Below are 25,231 nucleotides of genomic sequence, written 5' to 3' on the forward strand. Positions count from 1 at the left end.
TATCAAATGGGAGGTTGATTGTTCATCTTGGAGCACTGCTGGAAGACCTCTAGACAGCACCTATCACAGCTACAAGACCCTCAAATTCCAGCCCCTCTTTTCTCTTATCGATCTCAACTGTCAGGGTTTTTTAAAACCCTGACACCATATCGATTTCTGTTTTTGGGCTACTTGCTTGGGGAGATTTTTTGAGGGACTGTTTCCCTATCACATTGCTACACTCGACCTGCTTATCAGCCTCATCTGCTGCAGTTTTTTGAAGATCTGATTCTTCTTAATTATTGGATCGATTCCTGCTTGGCTGAATTATGGGTGACCCAGAGATGACTACTACTACTTCTGGAGGAGATGGTCAGACTAGGAATGACTTTCTTCCTTATGCTGCTGCCATTAAACTTGATGGTACAAATTATTTAATTTGGGCCAGATCATTGTCCTTGACCGTGGCTGGTAGGGGACTCACTGGCCATCTTACTGGCACCATCACACAGCCTACTAAAGAAGGTACTACCCATAATAAATGGGCTGCCAACGATGCTATGGTGAAGTCATTTGTTCTGAATTCTATGACCACTGACCTCTCTAGTCAGTATCTCCTCCTTGACACTGCTACTCACATATGGACTGCCGTCAAGGGAACTTATGGTCGATCAGCTAGTGGTGCTCAGGTTTATGAAATCAAGAAGACACTCCAAAAGACTACTCAGAAGGAGATGTCTGTCACTAAGTACTATGCTGCCCTCCAGTGTTTATGGCAACAATTGGACCAATATGCGCGGTTTCAACCTACTACTACTGCTGACATTACTGCCTATCACTCTTATGTTGATTAGTTTCGGGACTATGATTTCCTGGCTGGCCTTAATGATGATTATGATCCTATTCGGGTACAAGTCCTTGGTCGGGTTCCTTTCCCCACTTTAGAGGAGATTTTTTTCTTATGTTCACAGTGAAGAGACACGAAGGGCTGCCATGATGATTACTCCCAAAGTTGAGAGATCAGCCTTACAGACTACTGGCTCCACCCCAGATACTTCTTCGACGGTGTTGCTCTCGCTTCGCCAAAGAGCCTGTGAAGTGTGATCATTGTCACAAACCATATCACACTAAGGCTCAATGTTGGAAATTACATGGGAAGCCTGCTGATTTTGAGGCCAAACGTGGTCGTGCTAAGTCTAAAAACAAAGCCAATCACACTAAAAGTGTAACTCCAACTCCTACTGCTGACACTGGTTTCTCTCAGGAAGAACTCCAGGCTCTCCGACGTCTGTTGAACACATCTGCTGCCTCTACTACATCTACTGCCAATTCAGGTTCCTTCTTTGCCCGTACAGGTATTTCCTTTGTTGGTCATTGTGCATCAGTAGTTTCCACTCCCTGGATCATAGACTCCGGTGTTACTGATCACATGACAGGTTCTTCCAGTCTTTTTAATACATATTCTCCTGCTTCTGGTAAGGATAAAGTCAAGATTGCTGATGGGTCCCTCCCCTCCATCTCAGGGAAAGGATCCATTGGTTGTTCTCCTTCTCTTACACTGTCATCTGTGTTGCATATTCCAAAATTTACAACTAACCTTCTTTCCATTAGCAGTATCACCAAATCCTTGAATTATAAAGTGACATTTTTTCCCACTCACTGTGTTTTTCAGGAACTAGACTCGGGGAAGACCATAGTACTAAAACTCGCGAAATTTCGGTCGAGATATCGAATATTTCGAGTATCTCGACCTGTCCGAAACGAAATGCAAGTTCGAAATGAAAAAATGCAATATTTCGAATATTTCGGAAATTTCGACGAAATTTCGGAAATTTCGGTCATCTTGTTTCGGAAATTTCGAAAATCTCGGTAATTTCGGTCATCTCGTTTCAAAAATTTCGAAAATCTCGAACATTTTTGGCATTTTACACCCACAGAAAAATACCATATTTCGACCGAGATTTCGACGAAATTTCGGTATCTCGAAAATTTCGGTCAAACCGAAACACCGAAATGAAACGAGATTTAGTACCATGGGGCAGACGATCGGATCAGGTAAAGTGCATGGCAGATTGTACCTGCTTGATGGAGATCCTACACCTACCCAGGCTTTACCTTCTAGGCTCTGTCTCTTCTGAATTACACAAATGGCACTCTAGGCTAGGCCATCCCCCCTTAGGTACTTTATCAACTTTATTTCTAGCATTAGTTAAAGACTGTAATAAGGAAGATTTTTTTTGTGAGCCTTGTGTCTTGGCTAAACAAACACGTTCAAATTATCCCATTTCTAATAAAAGATCCTCTTCCTTATTTCATGTTGTTCATACTGATGTGTGGGGTCCTAGTAGGAAAACTTTCCTTTCTGGTATCGATGGTATGTCACTTTTAATGACTGCTATTCTAGGTTCACTTGGGTCTACCTTATGCACACAAAAAATGAAGTTTTTTCATGTTTTCAGCACTTTCATCAGTTGGTTAAGACCCAATTTAATGCCACTCTTCAAATTTTGAGGAGTGGCAATGGGACAGAGTATATGGAAGGTCAGTTCCAAAAATACCTTGCTGCCCATGGAATCCTCCATCAGACCAGCTGTGTTGACACTCCAACCCAAAATGGTGTGGTTGAGAGGAAAAACCACCACCTCTTGGAGGTGGCTAGAGTTCTTCTGTTTGCTCGCAATGTCCCTTCCCTTTATTGGGGAGATGCTGTCTTTACTGCAGCCTATTTAATTGATAGGCAAATAGGCTGCCCAGTCGGGTTCTTCATTCCAAAACCCCTATTGAGCTATTACTTGGCTCTTCTTCCTTTATAGTCCCACCTAAGGTATTTGGCTGCGTTTATTATGCCAGGGATACAAGGTCCCCTGGTAAACTTGACCCCCGTAGTCTCCGCTGCATTTTCTTGAGATACTCTGCTACACAGAAGGGGTACAAATGCTATTACCCTCCATCCCGCCGGACTTTTGTCAGCATGGATGTCGTCTTTCATGAAAGTGTTTCTTATTATGTGTCCCCACCTCTTCAGGGGGAGAGTGTTAGTGAAGATGTGCTGACTATTGGCTCTCCACCTCCACTTCAGTCTGTTTACCACGAGTCTGAACCAGTTCGGCCTGCCCCCTAGTACTCCCCCTGAGTCAGGGGGAGAGGTTCTTATACAGGGGGAGACTATCTCTATTCAGGGGGAGCAACCTACCCCAGTCCAGACTCCTATCCAAAGAACTATTAGTGAATTTCAGAGGAGGATTGATGACAGTACTGTGAAGACCTATGGAAGGAAACATAAGCAGATTCAATCAACTGTTGCTCCAGTACCCATCCAATTACCGAACTCGGATCCAGAACCTGCCTCTCCACCTGGTAATGTTCCTTCTCCTGAATTACCTATTACTCTTCGCAAAAGTGTCAGCAAGGATTTAAGTATCGGTATCGGGTATCGTATCGGTCAGGTGATTTTAAGAGACGTATTGTATCGTATCGTATCATATCGGAGATACGTATCGATCGGTGCAGAAACGCATGAAAATGATCAAAATACACATGAAAATACACTTTTGGACACAAAAAACAATATAAACAAGCAATTTGTATCATATATCATGCATATATACTAAGAATTGTGAATAATCAATAACCAGACAAGTGCGGCACTTTGAAATTGTTATAAAAGATTAAAAGATGAAATTCCTTACATGTAGAGTCACTCTATTGCTATGAAGAATGTCGGGGTGGATCAAAGTCATGTCTGTAAGGGTCTTCAACAATAGGAGCGACTAGGATGATGTTGTGTACTGTCCAAACATAAGCACAATATTGAGCCCGGTCAAAATCGATGGTAGTGACTCTCCCGCTCATAGTAGAATCGTGTGTCTTGCTCTGGAGTGGCTAATGTCCACGACACTAGGTTGTGCTTGTGCTTGATTCTCTCCGTATCCATAACTTCCATACCCTCTGAAGCCCCATGTCCATAGCCTGGAGAAGAACCTGATGCATAATGCCCATGGCCTGATGAAGCACCAGCATAATCAGAACTAATGCTAAGTGACTCCATGCCACTCATAAGCACATCACTATCATATGGATTGTGGGAGAGCTTGGCTGTCCTCATGTGGCTTCCGCGAGTAAGTCTTATGGCCTGCAGGCTCAGGACCATGATCCATATCTTGGGTAGTATGTGTGTATCCTGCCTCACATGTGAACTGAATCCCAGCACGATGTTGTAAAGCCTCATGGCCACCACCACTACCTCCAGCACCATGGCCACCACCACCACCACCACTACCATCATCATCATCGCCATCATCATCATCATCATCCATCATCATCATCATCATCATCATCATCATCATCATCATCATCATCATTGCCAGCGAGCAACATAACCACCACCACCACCACCACCACCATCACCACCACCATCACCATCACCATCATCGTCTTCATCCTCATCATCAACATGTTGTTGAGTTCCTCTATACGGATGACCTGACCTCGTCCTCCTGACTAAACCTTCTTCAGAGCTACTTTCATTTTCTTCAACATTAGGACAAGGATCTTGTGATGGTGGCTGTGTTGCATCCTCATCCATCTGTTGAATGATGCTCTCTATCACTGGATCAGGTTTGGTTGTCTGGCGATCCTCACTTAATTGATCCATCACCAATACCTTATCGGTATCTTCTATCCATGCTCTAACTGGATCTTCATCATCAAGTAGGTGGTTGATGTCGATTGGGTTAACATCTACAGCATCTCCTTCTCTTTCCAGCTCTAAATATTTAAGCTTCAGCTTCATGTTGTAATGGACATACACTAGCTTCTCCAACTTTGAATAACTAAGACGATTCCGGGGTTTTGTGTGTATCAACCCGAATGTACTCGATTCACGTTCGCGACCACTAGAGGATGCCGTCGGGGATAATACTCGAATTGCAATTCGGGTTAAGTGTGAGCACTAGTACCCCATAATTGAGCCACCAATCACCGCACAATAATAAATGAAATATTAAAAGACAAAACCTTAAAACAAATTTTAAACGATATAATAAATTAGGTAAACCTAACTTACCTGGGCGTTGTGTGCTCCTAGCATGGATAGCCATTCTATCAGCAAAACCACGAGTGGCCTCCCGAAAATACTTAGCCTAGAGAGGTATTAAAAAAATACATATATTAGTTCCACTTCCACCAATCACTCTATTCTTGGTTTCAATCATTTATACAACTAATTTAGCTCTAACCTCATCCATGTCAAGTGTGGCCTTCGCTACATCGGCTCCATTCATTCACAACATTCCTTAGGGCAGCATAGATCCGGTCTACACCCTATATCATTGGAGTATTGGATATCCGGATTCAAATAATATCTTGCACATGGTTTGTAATGGATGGTTAGAAACCTAGAAATTCTAATAATAAATAAATAAATAGTAACTTACTAACTACTAAGTGTTTAAAATGAAACCAAAGTCATATACTTATAAGATTACCTACCCAATGAACATCTTGAACCAACATATTTTCCCATTGATCGGATATAATCTTCAAATACTTCTTGTTTGATGTTGGGTTATTCTCATGTATTTTTCTCTTCACACATCCCATGGCCTCTACCATCTTACCCATGTCGCTCTTTATCCCCATCAACCTCTCGAAGCAGACAAAAGAGTGGCATCATAACATTATAAAGTCGGCCCATTAAGACAAAACTTTGAAGAGGTGACAAGATCTTGAACAAATCTCCCAATTTCAGACCTTGCATAATTGCTAGTCAACCACTCAGTAGAGGTGAACATCTGTAGCAGCCCATGCTTTCGGGAAATGAGGCTATCAATTGCAATGTAATTTGTTGCAAATCTTGTTGTTGCAGGCCTCACTAAATCCCCTTGTGTGTAACTCCTCATCAATGCCAAAACCCAACTATGGTTGTAAATAAAGTTGGTGATTTTCCTTGCATTACCAACCAACTTTTGGACCTTGGGCAATTTTCCTATGTCCTTGAACATCAAATCTATGCAATGAGCTGCACATGGTGTCCAAAATAGATGTTGCCTCTTTAACATAAGCAACTGACCAGCCTTCTTGAAATTTGCTGCATTGTCAGTTACTACTTGGACAACATTTTCTTCTCCTATGTCCTCCACAACTTCATCCATTAACTTGTACAAGTAATTGGCATCTTTGATTTCACTAAATGCATTGACCGACTTGTGGAAGATCGTCCTTCCATCACAGTAGATAAGAAAACTGATGATGGATAATCTTGTTGGTCCACTTCATCCATCACACATGATGGTCACTCCAGATAGTGGCCACTTCTCCTTGAACCTCCCTACATACTCATGCACCTCTTGGACAATATCATCCAAGTAAGGCCTAGCAATCTCATGAGGTGTGGGTGGCTTAACATTTTTCCCACACCACTGAATCTCCTTTACCATGGCCTTGAAGTGGGGATCTTTGGCCTTATGTGGTGGAATCAAAGAACTGTGGAACCATCTGGAGATTGCTCTGCCTATCCTTTTACTAAGTGTTTTGGGTTGAAAGCTTTCTTCAATCCTCTGTTGGCTAGCATCCCTTGCTCTATAGACATTAGGATCCATGTCTCTGATATCTGGGCTCTTCTTTCTCTTACCGTTACCACTCTTTGTAAACCGGTCAAACATCCCCTTCACACTGGTTGCTCTACTAAGGCCAACAGGCTGCTTACCCTTACTTAGAGATGGACGACAAGAGGAGCCAACACCAATATCTACAGGGCCCTGGCTAGGTCGAGCTGATTGACTTCTAATCAATTGCTTAGCTCTCCATTGTTGCTCTTTTGCTTCATGTCTTGATTGTTTCATCGCCAATGCGAACTCTAGGTCCTCCTCTGCTTCCATATCCGATCCTTCATAATCTTCAAAATCTTCCATCAAATTTTTCACCAATGCATCAACATCATCATGTGCTTGCTTAGATTTTTTTTTGGAATCTCTAAGGTGTTTTTGCATTGCCCTGCTTAACTCTACAGGGCACTTTGTACACTTGGAAACATTTCCATATCCTCCTGCCATGTGCTCTTTTTGCCGAGTTACCTTACCTCCAAGATGTTGGGTGTCACAGAAGTTGCACTGTGTATGCAATCTATTATTGTTTATTTCGGTACAATAAGACCACCCAATGTCTTGTTGTCGCGGCATCGTTTTAAATACCAAACAAAAGTAGATAACTATATAAGATATATATTAAACAATATTCAAATCCACACATCAATAATTTATTATTTATACAAATATAGACAGACATTATGATGCATGTCATGCATTACATCATTTCATGTATTTACTACCTAGCAAAGTTGCCCTAAACAATATTTAAACATTTTTATATTTTCTACAACTAGTTACACATTATTTAATTTTTTAAATAATGAAAAAAAATGACATAATGTACTACATATATGAATCTAAGTCTTTGATTCTATTTCAGCCAATTATACATTTTATCAAACTATAATGAAAGAGTATAGATGGAAAAATCAGATTTTTTACATTTTTTTAAGTATTTTATAAATTCAGAAAATACCCACAAAAAAAAAAAAAATACAGATTTTAGGGTAAATGTATAATCTTCTTGGGATGTCATACATCTATACATAATGTACTCCATATTTTATAAACATTACCATTTGTTTTGGAGTTAAGAAGAAAAAAAAAAAAAAAAAAAAAATTCATTTTAAAGAAGGAATTTTCGGTTTTGGGTAAAATTGGTCAAAGAAACATGGATTTGAAACCAAATCTTTGTAAATGCATACAAAGAATGCAATTTCTATGTTTGTTTAACATATTCTCTTTGATTCATACCAAAAAACATACCAATAATCAAAGATTAAAGCAAAAGATTCAAGTTTTTTTCAAAAAACTTACCTAACCCTTCAAGAACAGCTTTTGAATTCGAATGTGGGCTGTTAGATCCACCAAATGATGTGATTTCAGCTCCTCTAAGTTCGTTTTTGGCAAAGAATTGAAAGCCCTCAAGAAATCTTACCCAAAAAGCAAGTTTTAATGTGTTTTTGGAAGGGTTTCTCAAAGCTGGGAAGAGCCTTTTTCCGCCAGGACTGCTAGAAATCGAGTTTTAGGTGAAAAGAATGAAATGGCCATGTGTTTTTTAAGTTAACGATACGTATCGAGACGTATCGAGTCGTCTCGATATGTATCGGTATGTATCGGTCGATACATATCGATACATATCGAGACGACTCGATACGTCTCGATACATATCGTTTTTTAAATATAATAAAATAATCTTTTTAAAAAACTCTCGGCTGTATCGATCGTATCGTATCGTATCGGCACGTCTCGGTCGATACGTCTCGATACAGTCAAGACATTTGCATTTTTTTTAAAAAAGATACGTCTCGGCCTGTATCGTAACGACCATGACTGATACCGAGACGTATCGGCCGAGACGATACAATACGGTCCGAGACTTAAATCCTTGGGTGTCAGGACTTGCACTCAGCATCCCATATCTCATGTTGTTTCTTATAACTCCCTTTCCCCATCCTTTCGTGCTTTTGTTTCCTCTCTTTCTTCTGTTCGTATTCCTAACAATTGGCAAGAAGCTCTATCAGATGGAAAGTGGAAGGCAGCTATGATGGATGAAATGGAGGCCTTGAAGAAAAATAACACATGGGAGCTTGTGGTTCTTCCACCTGGGAAGAAAACCGTTGGATGTAAATGGGTGTTTGTGGTGAAACAGAAGGTGGATGGCACTATGGATAGGTATAAGAAGGCACGACTCGTGGCCAAGGGGTTCACTCAGACATATGGCATTGATTACTAGGAAACTTTTGCACCTGTTGCGAAGTTAAATACTGTTCGTGTGTTATTATCTTGTGCAGTCAACCTTGGATGGGATTTGCAGCAGCTAGATGTAAAAAATGCCTTCCTAAATGGAGCACTGGATGAGGAGGTGTATATGGACATTCCACCAGGGTTTTCTTGTGACAGAAACCAAGGTAAAGTGTGTAGGCTGAAGCGTGCACTATATGGGCTGAAGCAGTCACCTCGAGCATGGTTTGGCCGGTTCCACAAGGTCATGATTTCTGTGGGCTATAAGCAAAGCAATGCTGATCACACACTTTTTATAAAGAGGGCTGGTGAAAAACTCACTGTTCTTATAGTCTACGTTGATGACATAGTGGTTACTGGCAATGATGGTGATGAGATCAGAAGGTCAAAGACCTTCCTTGGACAAGAATTTGAAATTAAAGATCTAGGAAAACTACGATACTTTCTTGGGATTGAAGTGGCCAGATCTTCTAAAGGCATTTTTCTTTCCCAAAGGAAGTATGTCCTAGACTTATTGGCTGAAACCGGGTTGTTAGGCTGCCATCCTTCAGATACTCCTATGGACCCTACTGTTCGGCTCAAGGAAAAAGAGGGTGAGCCTGTTGATAAAGGCCGGTACCAAAGACTTGTAGGGAAGCTGATTTATCTCTCACAAACTCGTCCTGACATTGCTGTCACCATGAGTACTGTGAGCCAGTATATACATGATCCCTACTCTTCTCATATGGAGGTTGTTCTTCGTATCTTGCACTATTTGAAGTCAGCTCCTGGAAAAGGAATTCTTCTGTTTGCACATGGTCACCTACGGATAAAAGCATACACTGATGCTGATTGGGCTGGTTCTGTGGATCGCAAGTCTATTTCTGGGTATTGCTCCTTTGTAGGTGGAAATCTTGTCACATGGCGTAGCAAGAAGCAAAATGTAGTTGCTCGTTCTACTGCCGAAGCTGAGTTTCGAGCTATGGCACAAGGTATTTATAAGTTACTCTGGCTTAAAGGTTTGCTACAAGATCTTGGTGTTCCTATTCGTCTTCCTATGATGTTGTACTGCGACAACAAGGCTGCAATCAGCATAGCACATAACCCAGTACAGCATGATCGTACCAAGCATGTTGAGGTGGATAGGCATTTCATCAAAGAGAAGCTAGAAGATGGGCTGATTTGTATTCCCCTTGTGGCATCTGCTGATCAACTTGCTGATATCTTCACCAAGGGATTGTCTGGGAAATTGTTTCATCCCAATCTAGTCAAGTTGGGCATGATCGACATCTTTGCTCCAACTTGAGGGGGAGTGTTGAGATGGGCTACTTTACCCGATAGGGGTAATTTAGTCCTTTTGTTTTAGTTGTTTTATGTTTTATTTTTTATTTCTTTTCTGTATTTTTTCCTCTATCCGATCTCTATTTGGGATTCCTAATTGGAGTGGGAATTCCTAATAGGAATAGGACTAGAGGGGCATTCATACTTTGGTTATGATTTGTGATTATTATAAATAAGGGGCTGGATGATCGATTGTGGTAATTCAAGCATTCATTCAGTTCTGGTTTTGGTAACAATTACAATCAATAAATAGAGAATAGCCTTGCATAGGAATAGCAACCTAACTAAAATAGAAATAACCCAAAACGGAAACTACTAAAATAGATCATATCTAAGAAAATGAAACTACCTAATAAGCTCCTACGTAATCTACCCATGAAATAAAATAAACCAAACTAAATATTGCATCCTAAACTAAACTACCAGCCCTTGCCAGACCAGAAAATGGGTTTAGGACCAGTCTTTGGTTTGCGCCTCCAAAGCGAGTCATGTTGGTCCAGCCAGGCTAAGGCAACTGCATCACATCACCTTTGGCTGCTGCCCCATCACCTTTGGCTGCTGCCCCTACACGTTTAGATAATCCTATATAGGGGGAGACTCTGGAAAATGGTGATGGTGAAGCTCCTACTTAGGGGGAGTTGACTCCAATTCAGAGAACAATTGTTAAATTTAGAAGAAGATTGATGACTCCAACATTTTATAGACCTTTAGATAATCCTATACAGGGGGAGACTATGGAAAATGGTGATGGTGAAGCTCCTACTCAGGGGGAGTTGACTCCAATTCAAAGAACCATTGTTAAATTTCAGAAGAAGATTGATGACTCCAACATTTTAACCTATCAAAAAAGATGTTCGAGAAAAGGGCAGCTTCAATCCACTGTAGCACCAATACCCATTCAGTTGCCGACTTTGGATCTAGACCCTACTTCTCCTGGTAAGATTTCTCCTTCCGACCTACCTATTGCTCATCGCAAAGGTACTAGGACTTGCACTCAACATCCCATTTCCCGCTTTGTCTCTCATAGTTCTCTTTCTCCATCTTTTCGTGCATTTGTGTCCTCTCTTTCTTTTGTTTCTATTCCTAAAATTGGCAGGGAGCTTATACAGAAGGAAAGTGGAAGGCAGCAATGTTGGAAGAAATGAGAGCATTAAAAAAAAAATAATACTTGGGATCTTGTAGCTAATTAAAAGAGAATTTTGTGGAACAACCTCACAAAAATGCTTTTATAGAAGATATAAATTATATAATATCAAAATTAAAACTTTGCAGTATGGTTGAATTTGATTCTTTTGCTAAAACATATCAAAAGAATTATCATTTTCTCGACTCAAAACAATCAAAATTTTGGCTCGATCAATTTTTCTACAAATTAGTACCTCATTGGGATGAAATTTGCTTCCTCTAGGGAAACAACCAGTAGGATGTAAATGGGTGTTTGTGGTCAAACAGAAGGTTGATGGAACTGTGGATCGATACAAGGCACGCCTGCTTGCAAAGGGCTTTACCAAACTTATGAGTTGATTACCAGGAGACCTTCGTACTAGTGGCTAAACTCAATACTGTAAGAGTGTTATTATCCTGTGCTGTAAATCTTAGATGGGATCTTCAGCAGTTGGATGTGAAGAATGCCTTCCTCCATAGAGAGCTAAAGGAAGAGGTATATATGGATATTCCACCAGGCTTCTCTGATGATAAGACCAAGGGCAAGGTCATTAAATTGAAGTGTGTTTTTTATGGATTGAAGCAGTCACCTAGAGCTTGGTTCGGAAGGTTTCACAAGGCTATGGTTTCAGTGGGATATAAGTAAAGCAATGCTAATCATACACTGTTCATCAAACGAGTTGGTGATAAGGTAACTATTCTCATAGTCTATGTTGATGATATTGTGGTAACCAGAGATAATGGTGATGAGATCAAGAAATTGAAGCACTTCCTTGGCCGTGTGTTTGAAATAAAGGATCTGGGAACTCTAAAATATTTTCTAGGGATAGAGGTTGCTCGATCTTCAAAGGGCATCTTCGTTTCTCAAAAGAAATATATCCTAGATCTGTTGTCCGAAACAGGAATGTTAGGGTATCATCCCACAGACACTCCTATGGAAGCTATTGCAAGGCTTTAGGAGAAAGAAGGTGAACCAATTGACAAAGGTCGCTATCAGCGATTGGTTAGCAAGCTAATCTACCTCTCTCATACATAACCAGATATAGCTATTGTAGTTAGTCTAGTAAGCCAATTTATGCATGATCCTTATTCCTCTCATATGGAAGCAGTTATTCGCATTCTTCGATATTTGAAGTCTGCTCCTGGAAAAAGAATACTTTTATCTCCCAATGGCCATCTGAAAGTTGAAGCTTACACTGATGCTGATTGGGCTGGCTCTACAGACAGGAAATCGATCTCTGGATATTGCTCTTTTGTGGGTGGGAATCTTGTCATATTGCGTAGCAAGAAGCAGAATGTTGTGGCAAGATCCAGTGCTGAAGCTGAATTCGGTGCCATGGCACAAGGAATCTATGAATTATTATGGCTTAAAGGGTTGTTACAAGACATCGGTGTTGCTGTCCATCTTCCCATGATGTTGTATTGTGACAATAAGGCTGCCATTAGCATCGCTCATAACCCTGTCCAGCATGATCGTACCAAGCATGTTGACGTTGACCGACATTTCATTAAGGAGAAGATTGAAGTTGGCCTCATCTATGTTCCCTTTGTGAAGTCTGTTGACCAGTTAGCTGATGTCTTCACTAAAGGGTTGAGTAGCAAAGTTTTCTGTCCTGTTTTAGTCAAGTTGGGCATGTGTGATATGTATGTACCAACTTGAGGGGGAGTGTCGGTTGTATGGGACAAGGTCTTTTTCCCTTTAGTTTTGCTCTTTATTTAGTCTGTCATATGAGGGACAATTATGTCCATGTAATTGTCTTTTATTATTATAAATACATTGCTTGGGATCAGTCTTTGATCATCCAAGCCTTATTTCCCTAATTCAGATCTGTTAACAGTTACTGAATCTTCCAGCTTACCGTCTCAGCCCTACAAAGCATGCTGAACTCAAACAACAAGTTGATGAGTTACTTCAAAAGGGTTTTGTCGTGAAGAGTTTACGCCCACGTGTCGTACCAGCCTTGCTTACTCCAAAGAAAGATAACCTGTGTGAATGTGTGTAGACAGCAGAGCAATAAATAAAATAACTTTCAAGTACCGGTTCCCTATTCTACGGCTTGATGATATGTTAGACATGCTGTTCGGTGCTAAAGTCTTCTCTAAATTGGACCTTAGGAGCGGCTATCATCAGATTCGTATTCGTCTCGAAGACGAATGGAAGACTGCCTTCAAAACCAAGGATGGGTTGTTTGAGTGGAAAGTCATGCCTTTGGTCTGACGAATGCACCTAGCACTTTCATGCGAGAGTTATGACTAAGGTACTTCGTCCTTTTATTGGTCGATTTTTGGTCGTTTATTTTGACGATATTTTGATCTACAGCAAGCGTCCAAATGAGGAAGTGTACATGCAGACTCCACCCGGCTTCAAGTTTCCCTCAACTGAAGGGAAAGTGTGTTTCCTCAAGAAGGCACTATATGGTCTCAAACAATCCCTGAAGGCTTGGTTTGAAAAGTTTAAACATACCATTTTGCAGAATGGGTATTCCCAAAGCTAAGCTTACCACACTTTATTTACCCGATGAGATAATGATACCATCACATGGCCTTTATTATTTATGTTGATGACATTGTGGTGATTGGAGACGACAGGGCTAAGATAGCTAGATTGAAGACCTACTTGGCCCAACAGTTTGAGATTAAAGATCTAGGACCATTGAAGTATTTCTTGGGGATTGAAGTATCAAGATCTCAAAAGGGATTCAATATATGTCGAAGGAAGTTTGTTCTAGACTTGTTGAAAGAAACAGGGATGTTGGGTTGCCAACCAGCAAACTCTCTTATTGAGCAAACCATAAGCTAGGAGAAGATTGGGGCCCTTCTCTTATTGATGCAAGAAAATTCCAGAGGCTGTTAGGGAAGCTAATCTATCTCTCTTTGACTTACCCAGATATCACCTATGCAGTTGGGGTGGTGAGTCAGTTTATGCATGCCCCCAAGAGTGGGCACTTGGATGTTGTGTATCATATCCTCAGGTACTTGAAGTCCACCCCAAGGAAAGGACTATTATATACCAGGTAGAACCATCTAAGGATTGAGGGCTACACTAATGCGGATTGGTCTGATTCAGTTTTTGACAAACAATCTACATCAAGATATTGTATATTTATGGGAGGTAACCTGGTCACATTGAGAAGTAAAAAACAACCTATTGTTGATCGATAGAATGCAGAGGCAGAGTTCAGGGCTACGGCTCATAGAGTGTGTGAACTCCTATGGTTGAGAAGGCTAGTTCAAGAGTTGGGATTTGATATTGAGGCACCTATAAGACTATTGGGATAACAAAGCTGCCATAAGTATAGCACACAACCCTGTGCAACATGATAGGAAAAAACACATTGAGGTGGGTAGACATTTCATCAAGGAGAAGATTGGCCCTGGCTACATTTATACTCCTTTTGTTAAGACATGTGATCAATTAGCTGACATCTTTACCAAGGGGCTCATCCCTCGTTGGTTTAGTGCCCTTTTATGCAAGCTAGGAATGTATGGCACTTATTCTCCAGCTTGAGGGGGAGTGTTAGAGTCTATGTAATAAAAATAGTTTGGTACTACTATAGTATCTTGTTGTATTATGTTGTAATTTTCCTTTTTTTACCTTTTCCCTCCATTGGGAGGTGTTTGTAATTCTTCTTCATGTTAGTAAATCAAATAGGGGAGAGGAATCTTTACTCTCTCACATTCAGTTGTGCATCTACTTCTCTCTTCTCTTCCCCTCATCTTCTTTTCTTCTTTTCTCACCTCCTACCTTCTCCTCTCCTCTATTGAATCAATCCTTACACCATTTCCAACTAGATCTTCTCTTTTGAGAGAATCAAGGTTTTAGATCTCGGTTTTGCCACTGGTTTCTCCAGGCCATGAAACCGAGATATACCGAGATATTGGCGAGATCTTGTATTTTTTTTCTCAAATCGATGGTTAGTTTCAGTGGCCATATGGCTAAGATAGGTCCTGAAACTTGACATTTACCCTATTTTAGGCCTTCTAAACACAGTGGAATCATTAGTTTTTACAAATTTAAACCCAAACGGGTACTTTGACTACGGACCCTAGGTTGGTAGTCTACGGCGTGCATGAGGTCTACCTTAGGCTATTCCACACAATATTTAGAACTCATATAATTAAAGTAGAGGTGTAAAACGACTTAAATAAGCATTAAGAATTAAATACATCAAACCATAAACCATTTAAGCATTAGGCATCATATTCATATTTCATAATCATACATAGTGATGGTTCGACAATTTGTTCATAATTGTTAGAAACTTGGAAAGAGACATATTCACATAGATTAAATAAATACAAGCTAGTACTGAAACGAGTGTCGGACCGGATCATCATAATGACCATGTTGTTGTTGTTGTCGAATCAAGCTCAATCCATAGATCGGTGGATATTGTATAACATATAATAATTTCATAGTCAACAAAACAAGGTTAGATCATGTTTCTATGAAAAAATTTGTTTTAAGAAGGAATTTTTACCTAAAAGTGTTCTTGAGATGCAATGCAACTCCCAAGAGAGATGTTGAAGCTTTAATCTTCAGTTGGAGGTGAGATTTGCCCAAAAAATCACAAAACTTCCACTTTGCATGAGTTTTCTCTTCACAGCAAATCAATAAAGGTGAGACAGAGGTGAGATTTCGACTCCAAGGGGGGATTTTATGAGACTTAAGTTGGTCTAGTTCAACCGAGTTGAACCGAGAACGAAATATTTGGCGAGATCTCAGCCGAGATATTGTAGTATTTAGGTATCGACTATGATCTCGTCTTGAGGTCCACCGAAACCGAGATAATAGCGCCCCGAGATCTCGCCAAGATCTTGTACCATGGAGGGAATAGCTGTCCGCTTGTGGTCTAGAAGTATGAGTATGCCCCATGGGGTCGGTTTCTTCCATCACAGTGTTAGCTCTCGCTCCCCTCTCTTTCCGCCTCGTATACCAACAAGTGCCAATCTAGGAGGACGTCTGTGACAATTTCAGCAGGTATCCCTAGTGTGCCTTGGTTTGCCATAGTGTTCACATACGAGTTTTTCTCTGTCATCCCCACAGCTTAGACCTTGGTCTCTCCACCACCACGACAACTCCTCTATAAGCCCGAGGCAAGAGTAGATCTGATGCAGAGCATCCAGCTGGTCCAACCAACAGCCCACCATCAAGAAGGCCTGATCACTACTTTTTTAAGAAGTATGCTAAGCTAAAGGCCCAGTCCAAGCCCACAGCCCAGCAGCAGCCAAAGGCCCAGCCCAACTAAGGATTCATGTGCATAGGCCCAAGTCTGGCCAACAGTAGTAGGCCTAGCCCATGGCTAATCTTCTTGGGCCTAGGACCAGATCAGACCACCTTGGCTGACCCTCTTTATTCTTGTCTTTTAGTTTCCCCAAAGTCATTGCTAGTAGGTGACTAAAGTCATGTTTGTAACTTAAAGTCATTAGTGGTAGGTTACTAAAGTCTTGGTTGTAACTTAAAGTCTTCGGTGGTAGGTTACTAAAGTCTTGGTTGTAACTTAAAGTCTTTGGTGGTAGGTTACTAAAGTCTTGGTTGTAACCTAAAGTCATTGATGGTAGGTTACTAAAGTCATGATCATTAATAGTAGGTTACTAAAGTCATGTTTGTAAGTCATTGGTGGTTGTAACCTATAGGCATTTATGCCTCTCTCCTCATACTATATAAAGAGACCATGGCTGCTCATGCAGGGATGAATTACAACCAACAAATCAATCTCCTTGTGAGTCTTTTACTTGTTACCAAGTGGCCTTGGGTGGACTTCCCAGTTTCGATCTTGGCGTGCTAACCATTTCGGGTTTGCACCAAGATCTCTCTAGGGACGCAGCAATTTCCATGGCCACCCTTCTACTTTCTTCACTTTGCAAATAACTAAACACTTCATCCAAAGATGGAAGACGTGCTTTACCCAAAATTTGCACCCAGATTGGTTCATATTCTTGGTTCAGCCCACCAAAGAAAATCAAGGCACGATTCTTCTGAAAGGTTTTATACACTTTTGCCTCATCATAATTGGAGGTCTCTATAGTGATCATACTCCTCCCAAAGTCCAACAACTATGTTATAATACTCAGAGATAGTCATATCTCCATGCTTCATTGTAATAATCTTCTAGAGGCATTGGAAGACCTTGGTTGAGTAACTCACTTGGTCAAAAAGTCTTAGCAACACTATCCTAAATATCCTTGGTTGTCTCTTTTCGCATAAACCTCCTCCAATCTCAGGTTTCATAGAAAAAATTAACCAGGTCATCATAATAGTTGAGTTCATTGTTTTCCATTTTTTATATGTCGAATCACTTAAAGTAGCCTGGATATTGCCGGTGATGTAACCCAACTTCCCACAACTTCATAGGGATAGTTTAACAGAGTAAGCCCAGTCCAGATAGTTGATGATGTCCAACTTACCGATGGATATTTGGGCATTTGAATTTTTTAGAGCAATCCGGCTGGGGTTAACATTACTTGGACCACCAGTCGAGGCTTCCATGGGGTTGCTAACCTCTTGCGTTATATGGGGACATACACGGGGAGCCAATTGGAAACCCAAACCAGATGGGGAGTACACACTCCACCCAGAAGCTCATTCGCAATAACCAAACAATGATTCTGGACAGCAAGAAAGTCACAAAACTTGAAAAACTTCAAGGTATGAATTCATCCTAATACAAATCACAAACTCCAAATAGCATAACTCACCAACAAGTAATAGTAGTTTACCTCAAATATAGCATTCAAAGAAGAGAACATCCAGCAAACCAGAAGCTGGCTGTACTACAAAGAAGTAGAAAATAGAGTTGCAGAGAAACATAGCACCACCTTCGCAGCAGGTGTCATGAGGGCTTGAAATAGAGCCCTAGGGCAATTCCACTGGGGTAGATCCCACCTCCAAGTGATGTCTGATGATAGAGAAAAAAGGTGTTGAACCAAAGAGCTAGTGGCAACGTTGTTTTTTCTTCTTGTTCACAATCTGTTTTCATAGCTTCAAATTTTCATTATCAAGTCTTCTAGTTGATGGGTGTACAACTTAATCCACTCTTCTTACATGATGCAGCCTCTATTGGAGCCCTCTACTCTTTTAGGGTTCGAAATCTAAAGGCACAATGGAGAGACAAGATGTTGTCGACTCTCAAACCAGCTCTGATACCAAGTTCAAAGTAATAAAGGAAAACAACAAAAGAGAAAAGAGGATGGAGAGAGAGAAGAAAAAGAAGAGGAAGTTGCAAAAGAACACTTGGGGGGCGAATTTGATTCTCTCCCCTCTAGTTACTTACTCAAGAATAGACACGTAAGATTACATAAATACCACCACATTAACATGAGAATACCTAAGGAGGTTAAATGAATGCGTATTTACCAAAGTACCCATAATACCCTCACTACATGAACTCTGACACTGAGGACCTGAATTCATAGTTTTAAGCATCTCCTATGCACTCAGACTAGTTTTAGTCCAAAAATGGGGCGAAATAGGGAGGGGGGAAGGGGGAAAAAGAAGAAGAAAAGGGAAAGAAGGCAAAAAGGAGAAACAAAAAGAAAAAGAATAAGAAACCATACTTAAAACTGAAAATCTGAAATCAGCATAAGGGGCATATTTTCCTTGAATATGGTGATTACTTTGGGTGGCTAGATGCTAAGTTGCCTTGCAACCATGCCTCGCCTTAGTGCCATGACAACTATGCCTGAATTCTGAAAGACCTTCACTACTTAGATAAGACTCTACAACAACAACTGAGCCTTATCCCAACTAAATGGGGTCAGCTACATGGATCCTCGCAAAGACAAGATAATAAGAATAATAGAAAAAAGAAAAGCGCACAACAGCATCAACAACTCAACAAACCCACCTAAATGGGGTTGGCTACATGGATCTTAGCCCTCCAATTAGCTCTATTCGAAGTCATACTAGGGACAAGGCCTAAACTATACATATCTTTCTAATTAAATACCTTAAAACATATCCAATGACTGAACTTTAAAATTAAGAAAATACAATTCCCACTCTCTTAAAAGTGATCCCATGTGACAGTCCTGCTTAATATAATAATGCAGTACATGGACAAATTGAAATTGAATTCTTTGAAAGATCAGAGGTTGCAGATTGTTGGTAGAGCAATGATCTTGTCTTCTACCTCACAGTGATCATTGTTTCTTGGAATAATTGTGGTCTTGGTAACCACTTTAACCATGTTCACTAGATTGATGACTCATAGCCGATCAGACTAGCACTGTGTAGAGCACTATACCCTGAGCCTCCCCCATTCCCTCTCCCCCCCCCCCCCAAAAAAAAAAAAAAAAATTCTAGCAGTGTGTGATTGGCAGGATGCAACAAGCAGCATAGGTATCAAGTACATTATACTCAAAAACCCAATAGTCCATTACCAGTCGCCCGTCATGCCACATCAGCACATACTCCAATAGCCTGTAAATCAAAATCTAGCTCAAAACATTACTTGGACCTAAACCTCCCTATATATCCATAAATATCTAAAGTGTCGATCCTATATTTTTTGAAGTTATTCAGAGTAAAAAGGGATGCCTTAGTCTAAGAGTAGACAATTTTTAAGGTACTAGATGAAGAGCATAACAAGGAATTCGAGATGGGATCCAATAACAGGATACTGACAGATTGGATTAAGTGAACCACTTAGTGAAGTTTTTATTTTTATTTTTTTTAACAGAGTCCAGAGACAAGAGGAGTCAAGTCACAGCCCACGGAGCATGAGAGCGTGAATTTTACAATTGAATGTAGATGTCAATAACTTCAAAGGACCATCCAGCTTACATCTTAGTCGAGTCAAATATGACATATGTAATTAATTGATAGGAGTTCTCAAGTAAAGTCCTGAACATTTAGTAAATGTATAAGGTTTTGTAAAGTCATATTTGTCAAGGTGTTGCTTAGGCATCGCCTAGGCGTCCAGGCTCTTTCTTGGGTTCAAGGCGATAGCACACCTTATTGACACTACACAAGTTTATGCTGACTTATATTTATTGTTTTATTATTTGATCAATATGCTTATATTATATCCTATGCTTTGTTTATTATATGTTGGTTTTCTCATAATAAGCCATTACTAGCATAATTATATCATAGTGCATTGATATGGCTTCTATGTTGCATATAATCATAATTCTATAAAATTATCATTGCTATATTACATATGTCATTAATGCATGCCTAGGGCGCCTTGTCGCCTAAGCTCCCCTCCAACGCCTTGGGTTGCTTAGTCGCTTTGACAACTATGTGTAAAGTTATATCAAGTTAATGCAATGTGAAACCTATTTCAAAGAAAGGTATGCAGTAGGTATGCAGTATGTACAATTTGGCAGAAGGTCCTTAACATGGCCCACCTACTTTTGCAATGTGGGAAGGTGATGTGGGCACTTCCTAACTATTGGATAGATAGAGTACAATTTGGATTGGCCACTAGTCAAATTTCAGAGCCAAGTTCAATCATGTAGCCCACACGTATTATCATTTTACCATATATTTTCAGAGTTCCATTTGTTTCTGTAGCCACTTAATGCTTTTAAATATTGGTTCTTATAATTCAATTTCCAATTTCATTCAAATCTACTCCAATTCAACTTTGTCAATAATGTGTGGAAGACAAAATTCGAGAAACATCACATGGAGCATACAACATGCATCTATACTTACCAAGCTTACTATTGCCATCATCCCTCTTCTCTATTTCATCAACAATTTCCCCGGAAAGCTTAAGTTGGTCGCCAAGGTACTCAAAGTCTTCAAGATGTGAGGTGGACTCCCCAACAGAATTTGAATCTAAACTTGAGTTTCCAATGCTCTTTTGGAAAGCTGGTTCACGAACTTCAAGTCTTGTTTCAACATCTAATATTGCACCACCTGAATATTCAATGTCAATTTCCATGGTCCATACCTCATTCATGTCCATGGGAAGAATCCTCATGCTACGGATGAAAGGTGGAAGATTCCCAAGATCCAAGCCACTGCATGTTACTCCGCTAATGTAACTAGGGGTCCTCAAATTATCCAGTGTTCTCTGTTAATACCAAACAACAGGAATTATCAGCACTACACGTAAAAAAAAATGGTACCATTAAGGGAGTCTTCCCTTAAAAATAAAAAAGAGCATCCCAGTGCACGCAGCTTCCGCTACTGCAGGGTCTGGGAGGGGCAAATGTACACAGCCTTACCCCCTGCTTCGCAGGAGACTCCCTTAATGGCCCTAAAATCAGCCATGTAACAGCTTAATTGACACACAAATTTTTGGACATTTTTTCCATCTATGTGGCAAGTTTCAGCCAATTTTCCCATGTGTAAATATGAAGCTTTGAAATTGTTTAAAGACTAAATTTTGGCTGAGAGATTCTTAATCATTGAAAACACAAGGTTTAAAGCTCAAAAAAAACTGTCGGTCATAATGAAACCCTGGCATGTGGTCAAAATGTGCATCAATCTGGACTACCCACTTAGTACAATCTACGCTGGAGATTAGTAACAGTAAAATACCCAACCATTCTCTTGGGCCTCAAGTTGAAACAGGGCATTTGCTGTCATATGGAATCAAGACCCAATAGATGCCTTTTTAGTATGTTGATCTCCAAGGACTACCAATTTGAAAGGTTTGAAGGAATACATATATGCCCCTCATCGTGCTACTAAAAGGGTTAAACACAATTTTATTACCCTTCCCTCATATTATTCAATGAGAGAATGTATTATAAATAAAACAGAAACTAATAATGGATAGACAACCTGAACCCGTGCTTGTATGGAGCTCTTCACCTCCACATTTCTTTTGGCATCAAAAAAAAGACGGGAAATTAACAAATTCCAACAAAGTGTTCCTTCATCAATACCAGACTTGTCATCAGAATCTGCTTCAGAGATGACAGAAAACTGACTTTGGCTTCCCGAGTTTTCTGAATGCAACGATTGCTCCCGGTATTCCTCCAAAGAATTAGTCGTAGTCTTCTCTGTCAAAGAAGCCCTTAAGCCAGAGGCCAAAAATGGATATTGCACCGCATGGGATTTCTCACCAATCTTTCTCTCTTCTCGGCCTGATAATGAAGTACCACTTGTCTTATTTTCTAAACCACCCTTAGAAGCTTTCCTTGTAATTTTTTTCAGAAGTACTCGGACCTTTGAAGAAGAGCCCTCAATCCTACTTGTCCTATCTGCGTGTTCATTGGAAAACCCTGTTGAGGGTTTCATAAATGAAAAGTGTCCTTCAATTAAGGATGTTATATAATCATGGAATTCTCCACTCAGTTTAGCATACCAGGTAAGTCTCTCATTGTCAGCAGAAGCCGCAAGACAGAGAGATTTACACCATGATTCCTTTTCCCAAGAAGTCTCAAGATATATGTAACAAATCCTACTTCCACTGTAAATCACTGCAGACTTGCTTTCCACTTTAATGGGGTACCTTTTAGCCCTACAACACCCGTTAAAATATAAATAAGATCTCAGAAATGCAGACTACAGACTAATAGTGAAGGCAGTTTCTTGATTTATTTAATCACAAACTGGATAGCTTGGACATGGAAAAGGAAGCATGTTGTCTAAGAATGAGCCAATGAGGTCCAACAAAAACAATAGTGCCATATAGAGTTCTTATATCATAACAAGAAGTAGCTGTGCAAGGATGCTGCGGGATTGGAGACACCATCCTATCACAGCCTTCCACATGACAGACATCAACAGGGTAGTACACAACATCAATGGCGCCCAACCAAAAGAGAGCTTCCAGGTCAGTGATTGACATGATCAGCTGATCATAGCTGGATTTTCATACTCATGCACGGTATATACAAGAGTGTTCCTCCAAGATATCTTGGAAGATATATCATAATATATAGATCAGTTAATGCATCCATTTGGGTTTCAGAGGGAAGAATGTCATATGAACAAATGAAGACATAATGGAGCATGAGAAAAGAAAAAGGGAAATACTCTACATCCATCTTGGACCACAGTGGGAATCTGAAAAAGCACATATTTCGTTAAAAAGGTTACCACTTCCTTGAGGGTAGATTTGATGCTGAAACAGCTCTTATCATGCAACCAACAAGCTGGATTGTTTCCTGAGAGCCATTTGGATCTGTCAGGATAAGCAACCGATCTTTAATTTTTGCATGTTTCTTAACAGGGTAAACCTCCAAGATTTCCTTCTTGCTCTTTTGGTCCCTTGGTGCATTGTCCTCTGCACAAACCTTCGGAGCCCTTTCTGATTCTAATATCCAAACAAATCCCTGAGATAACAGAAGTGCAAACAAGTCAATGTCAAGGCAGCTTGAGATATACAATAGATAAAACCTAAAGTTTAAACATAAAATAATTGGTTCATACAAAAAGGTGACAGTGCTTGCAGTCCTGGTCAGAAGCATATTACTCACTGGAAAGATATATCTCGAACAGAATATAGGAAGTTATGAGTGAGCAATGATGTGCGATGATAAATTTCATTTCAATAAATGAACCAATTTCAGAATATAATTGTGGATTGTTGACTCAGAAGAATGATGAGACTGCCGGAGTGACAGCCCTATTCTATTTATAATAAGTGACATACAGGTACAAGTACAATAATGCCCCTATGGACAGATTTACCCTTATATCCATATTACAACACTCCCCCTCAAGTTGGTGCATAGATGTCACACATGCTCAACTTGCATACAATAGGATCAAATAGCTTACTACTTAACCCCTTTGTAAAGACATCTGCTAACTGATCTCCAAATTTTACAAAAGGAATACAAATCAATCCTTGATCTAACTTTTCTTTGATGAAATGACGATCTATCTCCACATGCTTGGTGCGGTCGTGCTGGACTGGATTGTTCGCAATACTAATCGCGGACTTGCTGTAACAATAAAGCATCATAGGAAGGGAAACGGGAAGGTCCAGGTCTTTCAAGAGACCTTGAAGCCACATCAACTCATAGATGCCATGAGACATGGCACGAAATTCAGCTTCAGCACTGGACCGAACAACAACTGTCTGTTTCTTACTCCTCCAAGTAACCAGGTTGCCTCCCACAAAAGTGCCATAACTGGTGGTGATCGCCGATCATCTAGAGAGCTGGCCCAATCAGCATCGGTAAAGGCCTCAACTCATAAATGGCCATGAGAAGAGAGGAGGATTCCCTTTCCTGGTGCAGACTTCAAGTAGTGCAAGATCCGGAACACAGCTTCTAAGTGCAAGGAGTAGGGATCATGCATATACTGGCTCACCAGACTAACAGCAAAAGCAATGTCAGGACGAGTGTGGGATAGGTAAATCAGCTTTCCAACCAATCACTAATACTGTCCCTTATCCACTGGATCACCAATCTTACTAGTGAGATAGATAACATTCGCTTCAAAAGGAGTATCTGAAGGTCTACAACCCAACATCCCTATCTCAGATAGAAAGTCAAGGGTATATTTCCGTTGAGATAGGAAGATACCATTGGTAGAGCGGGCAACCTCAATACCAAGAAATAGCGCAGCTTACTTAGGTCCTTAATCTCAAACTCTTGACCAAGGTAAGTCTTTAGGAGAGAAGTTTCTTGTGTCACTCCCAGTGACAACAATGTCATCAACGTACACAATGAGGATAGCTATCTTGGAACTATTCCGCTTAACGAACAAGGTGTGATCAGCATTGCTTCGAATGTATCCTACAAACACCATAGCTTTGTGAAATCTACCAAACCAGGCACAAGGAGACTGCTTCAATCCATACAGAGCTCTTGAGCTTGCAAATCTTTCCCTTGGTTTTCTGATATGAGAAACCAAGAGGAATTTCCATGTACTCTTCTTCTTCCAATTCTCCAAGAAGAAATGTGTTCTTGACGTTAAGTTGTTGCAAATCTCATCCTAGATTCACAGCACAAGAAAGAATCACACGGATGGTATTCATTTTTGCAACTAGTGCGAACGTCTCCTGGTAATCCAAACC

The 25,231-nt window shown here is 40.3% G+C and overlaps 1 protein-coding gene across 3 annotated transcripts in view; it reads right to left on the reverse strand.

Moving 5' to 3' along the window:
- Window positions 1-25,231, reverse strand: part of LOC122650220 (testis-expressed protein 2-like) — a 54,154-nt gene that overhangs the window by 16,963 nt on the left and 11,960 nt on the right. For 2 of the 3 annotated variants that reach the window (XM_043843564.1, XM_043843565.1), the window contains exons 2-4: window positions 23,302-23,537; window positions 22,039-22,720; window positions 20,959-21,322 (exon numbers count right to left, since the gene is read on the reverse strand). In XM_043843564.1, coding sequence (XP_043699499.1) covers window positions 20,959-21,322; window positions 22,039-22,720; window positions 23,302-23,537 — 1,282 coding nt within the window. The remainder of the gene's footprint in view (window positions 1-20,958; window positions 21,323-22,038; window positions 22,721-23,301; window positions 23,538-25,231) is intronic. The other variant, XM_043843566.1, reaches the window with a different exon arrangement.

The sequence above is a fragment of the Telopea speciosissima genome, chromosome 2 (assembly GCF_018873765.1).
Source record: "Telopea speciosissima isolate NSW1024214 ecotype Mountain lineage chromosome 2, Tspe_v1, whole genome shotgun sequence".
NCBI classification, from domain to species: Eukaryota; Viridiplantae; Streptophyta; class Magnoliopsida; order Proteales; family Proteaceae; genus Telopea; species Telopea speciosissima.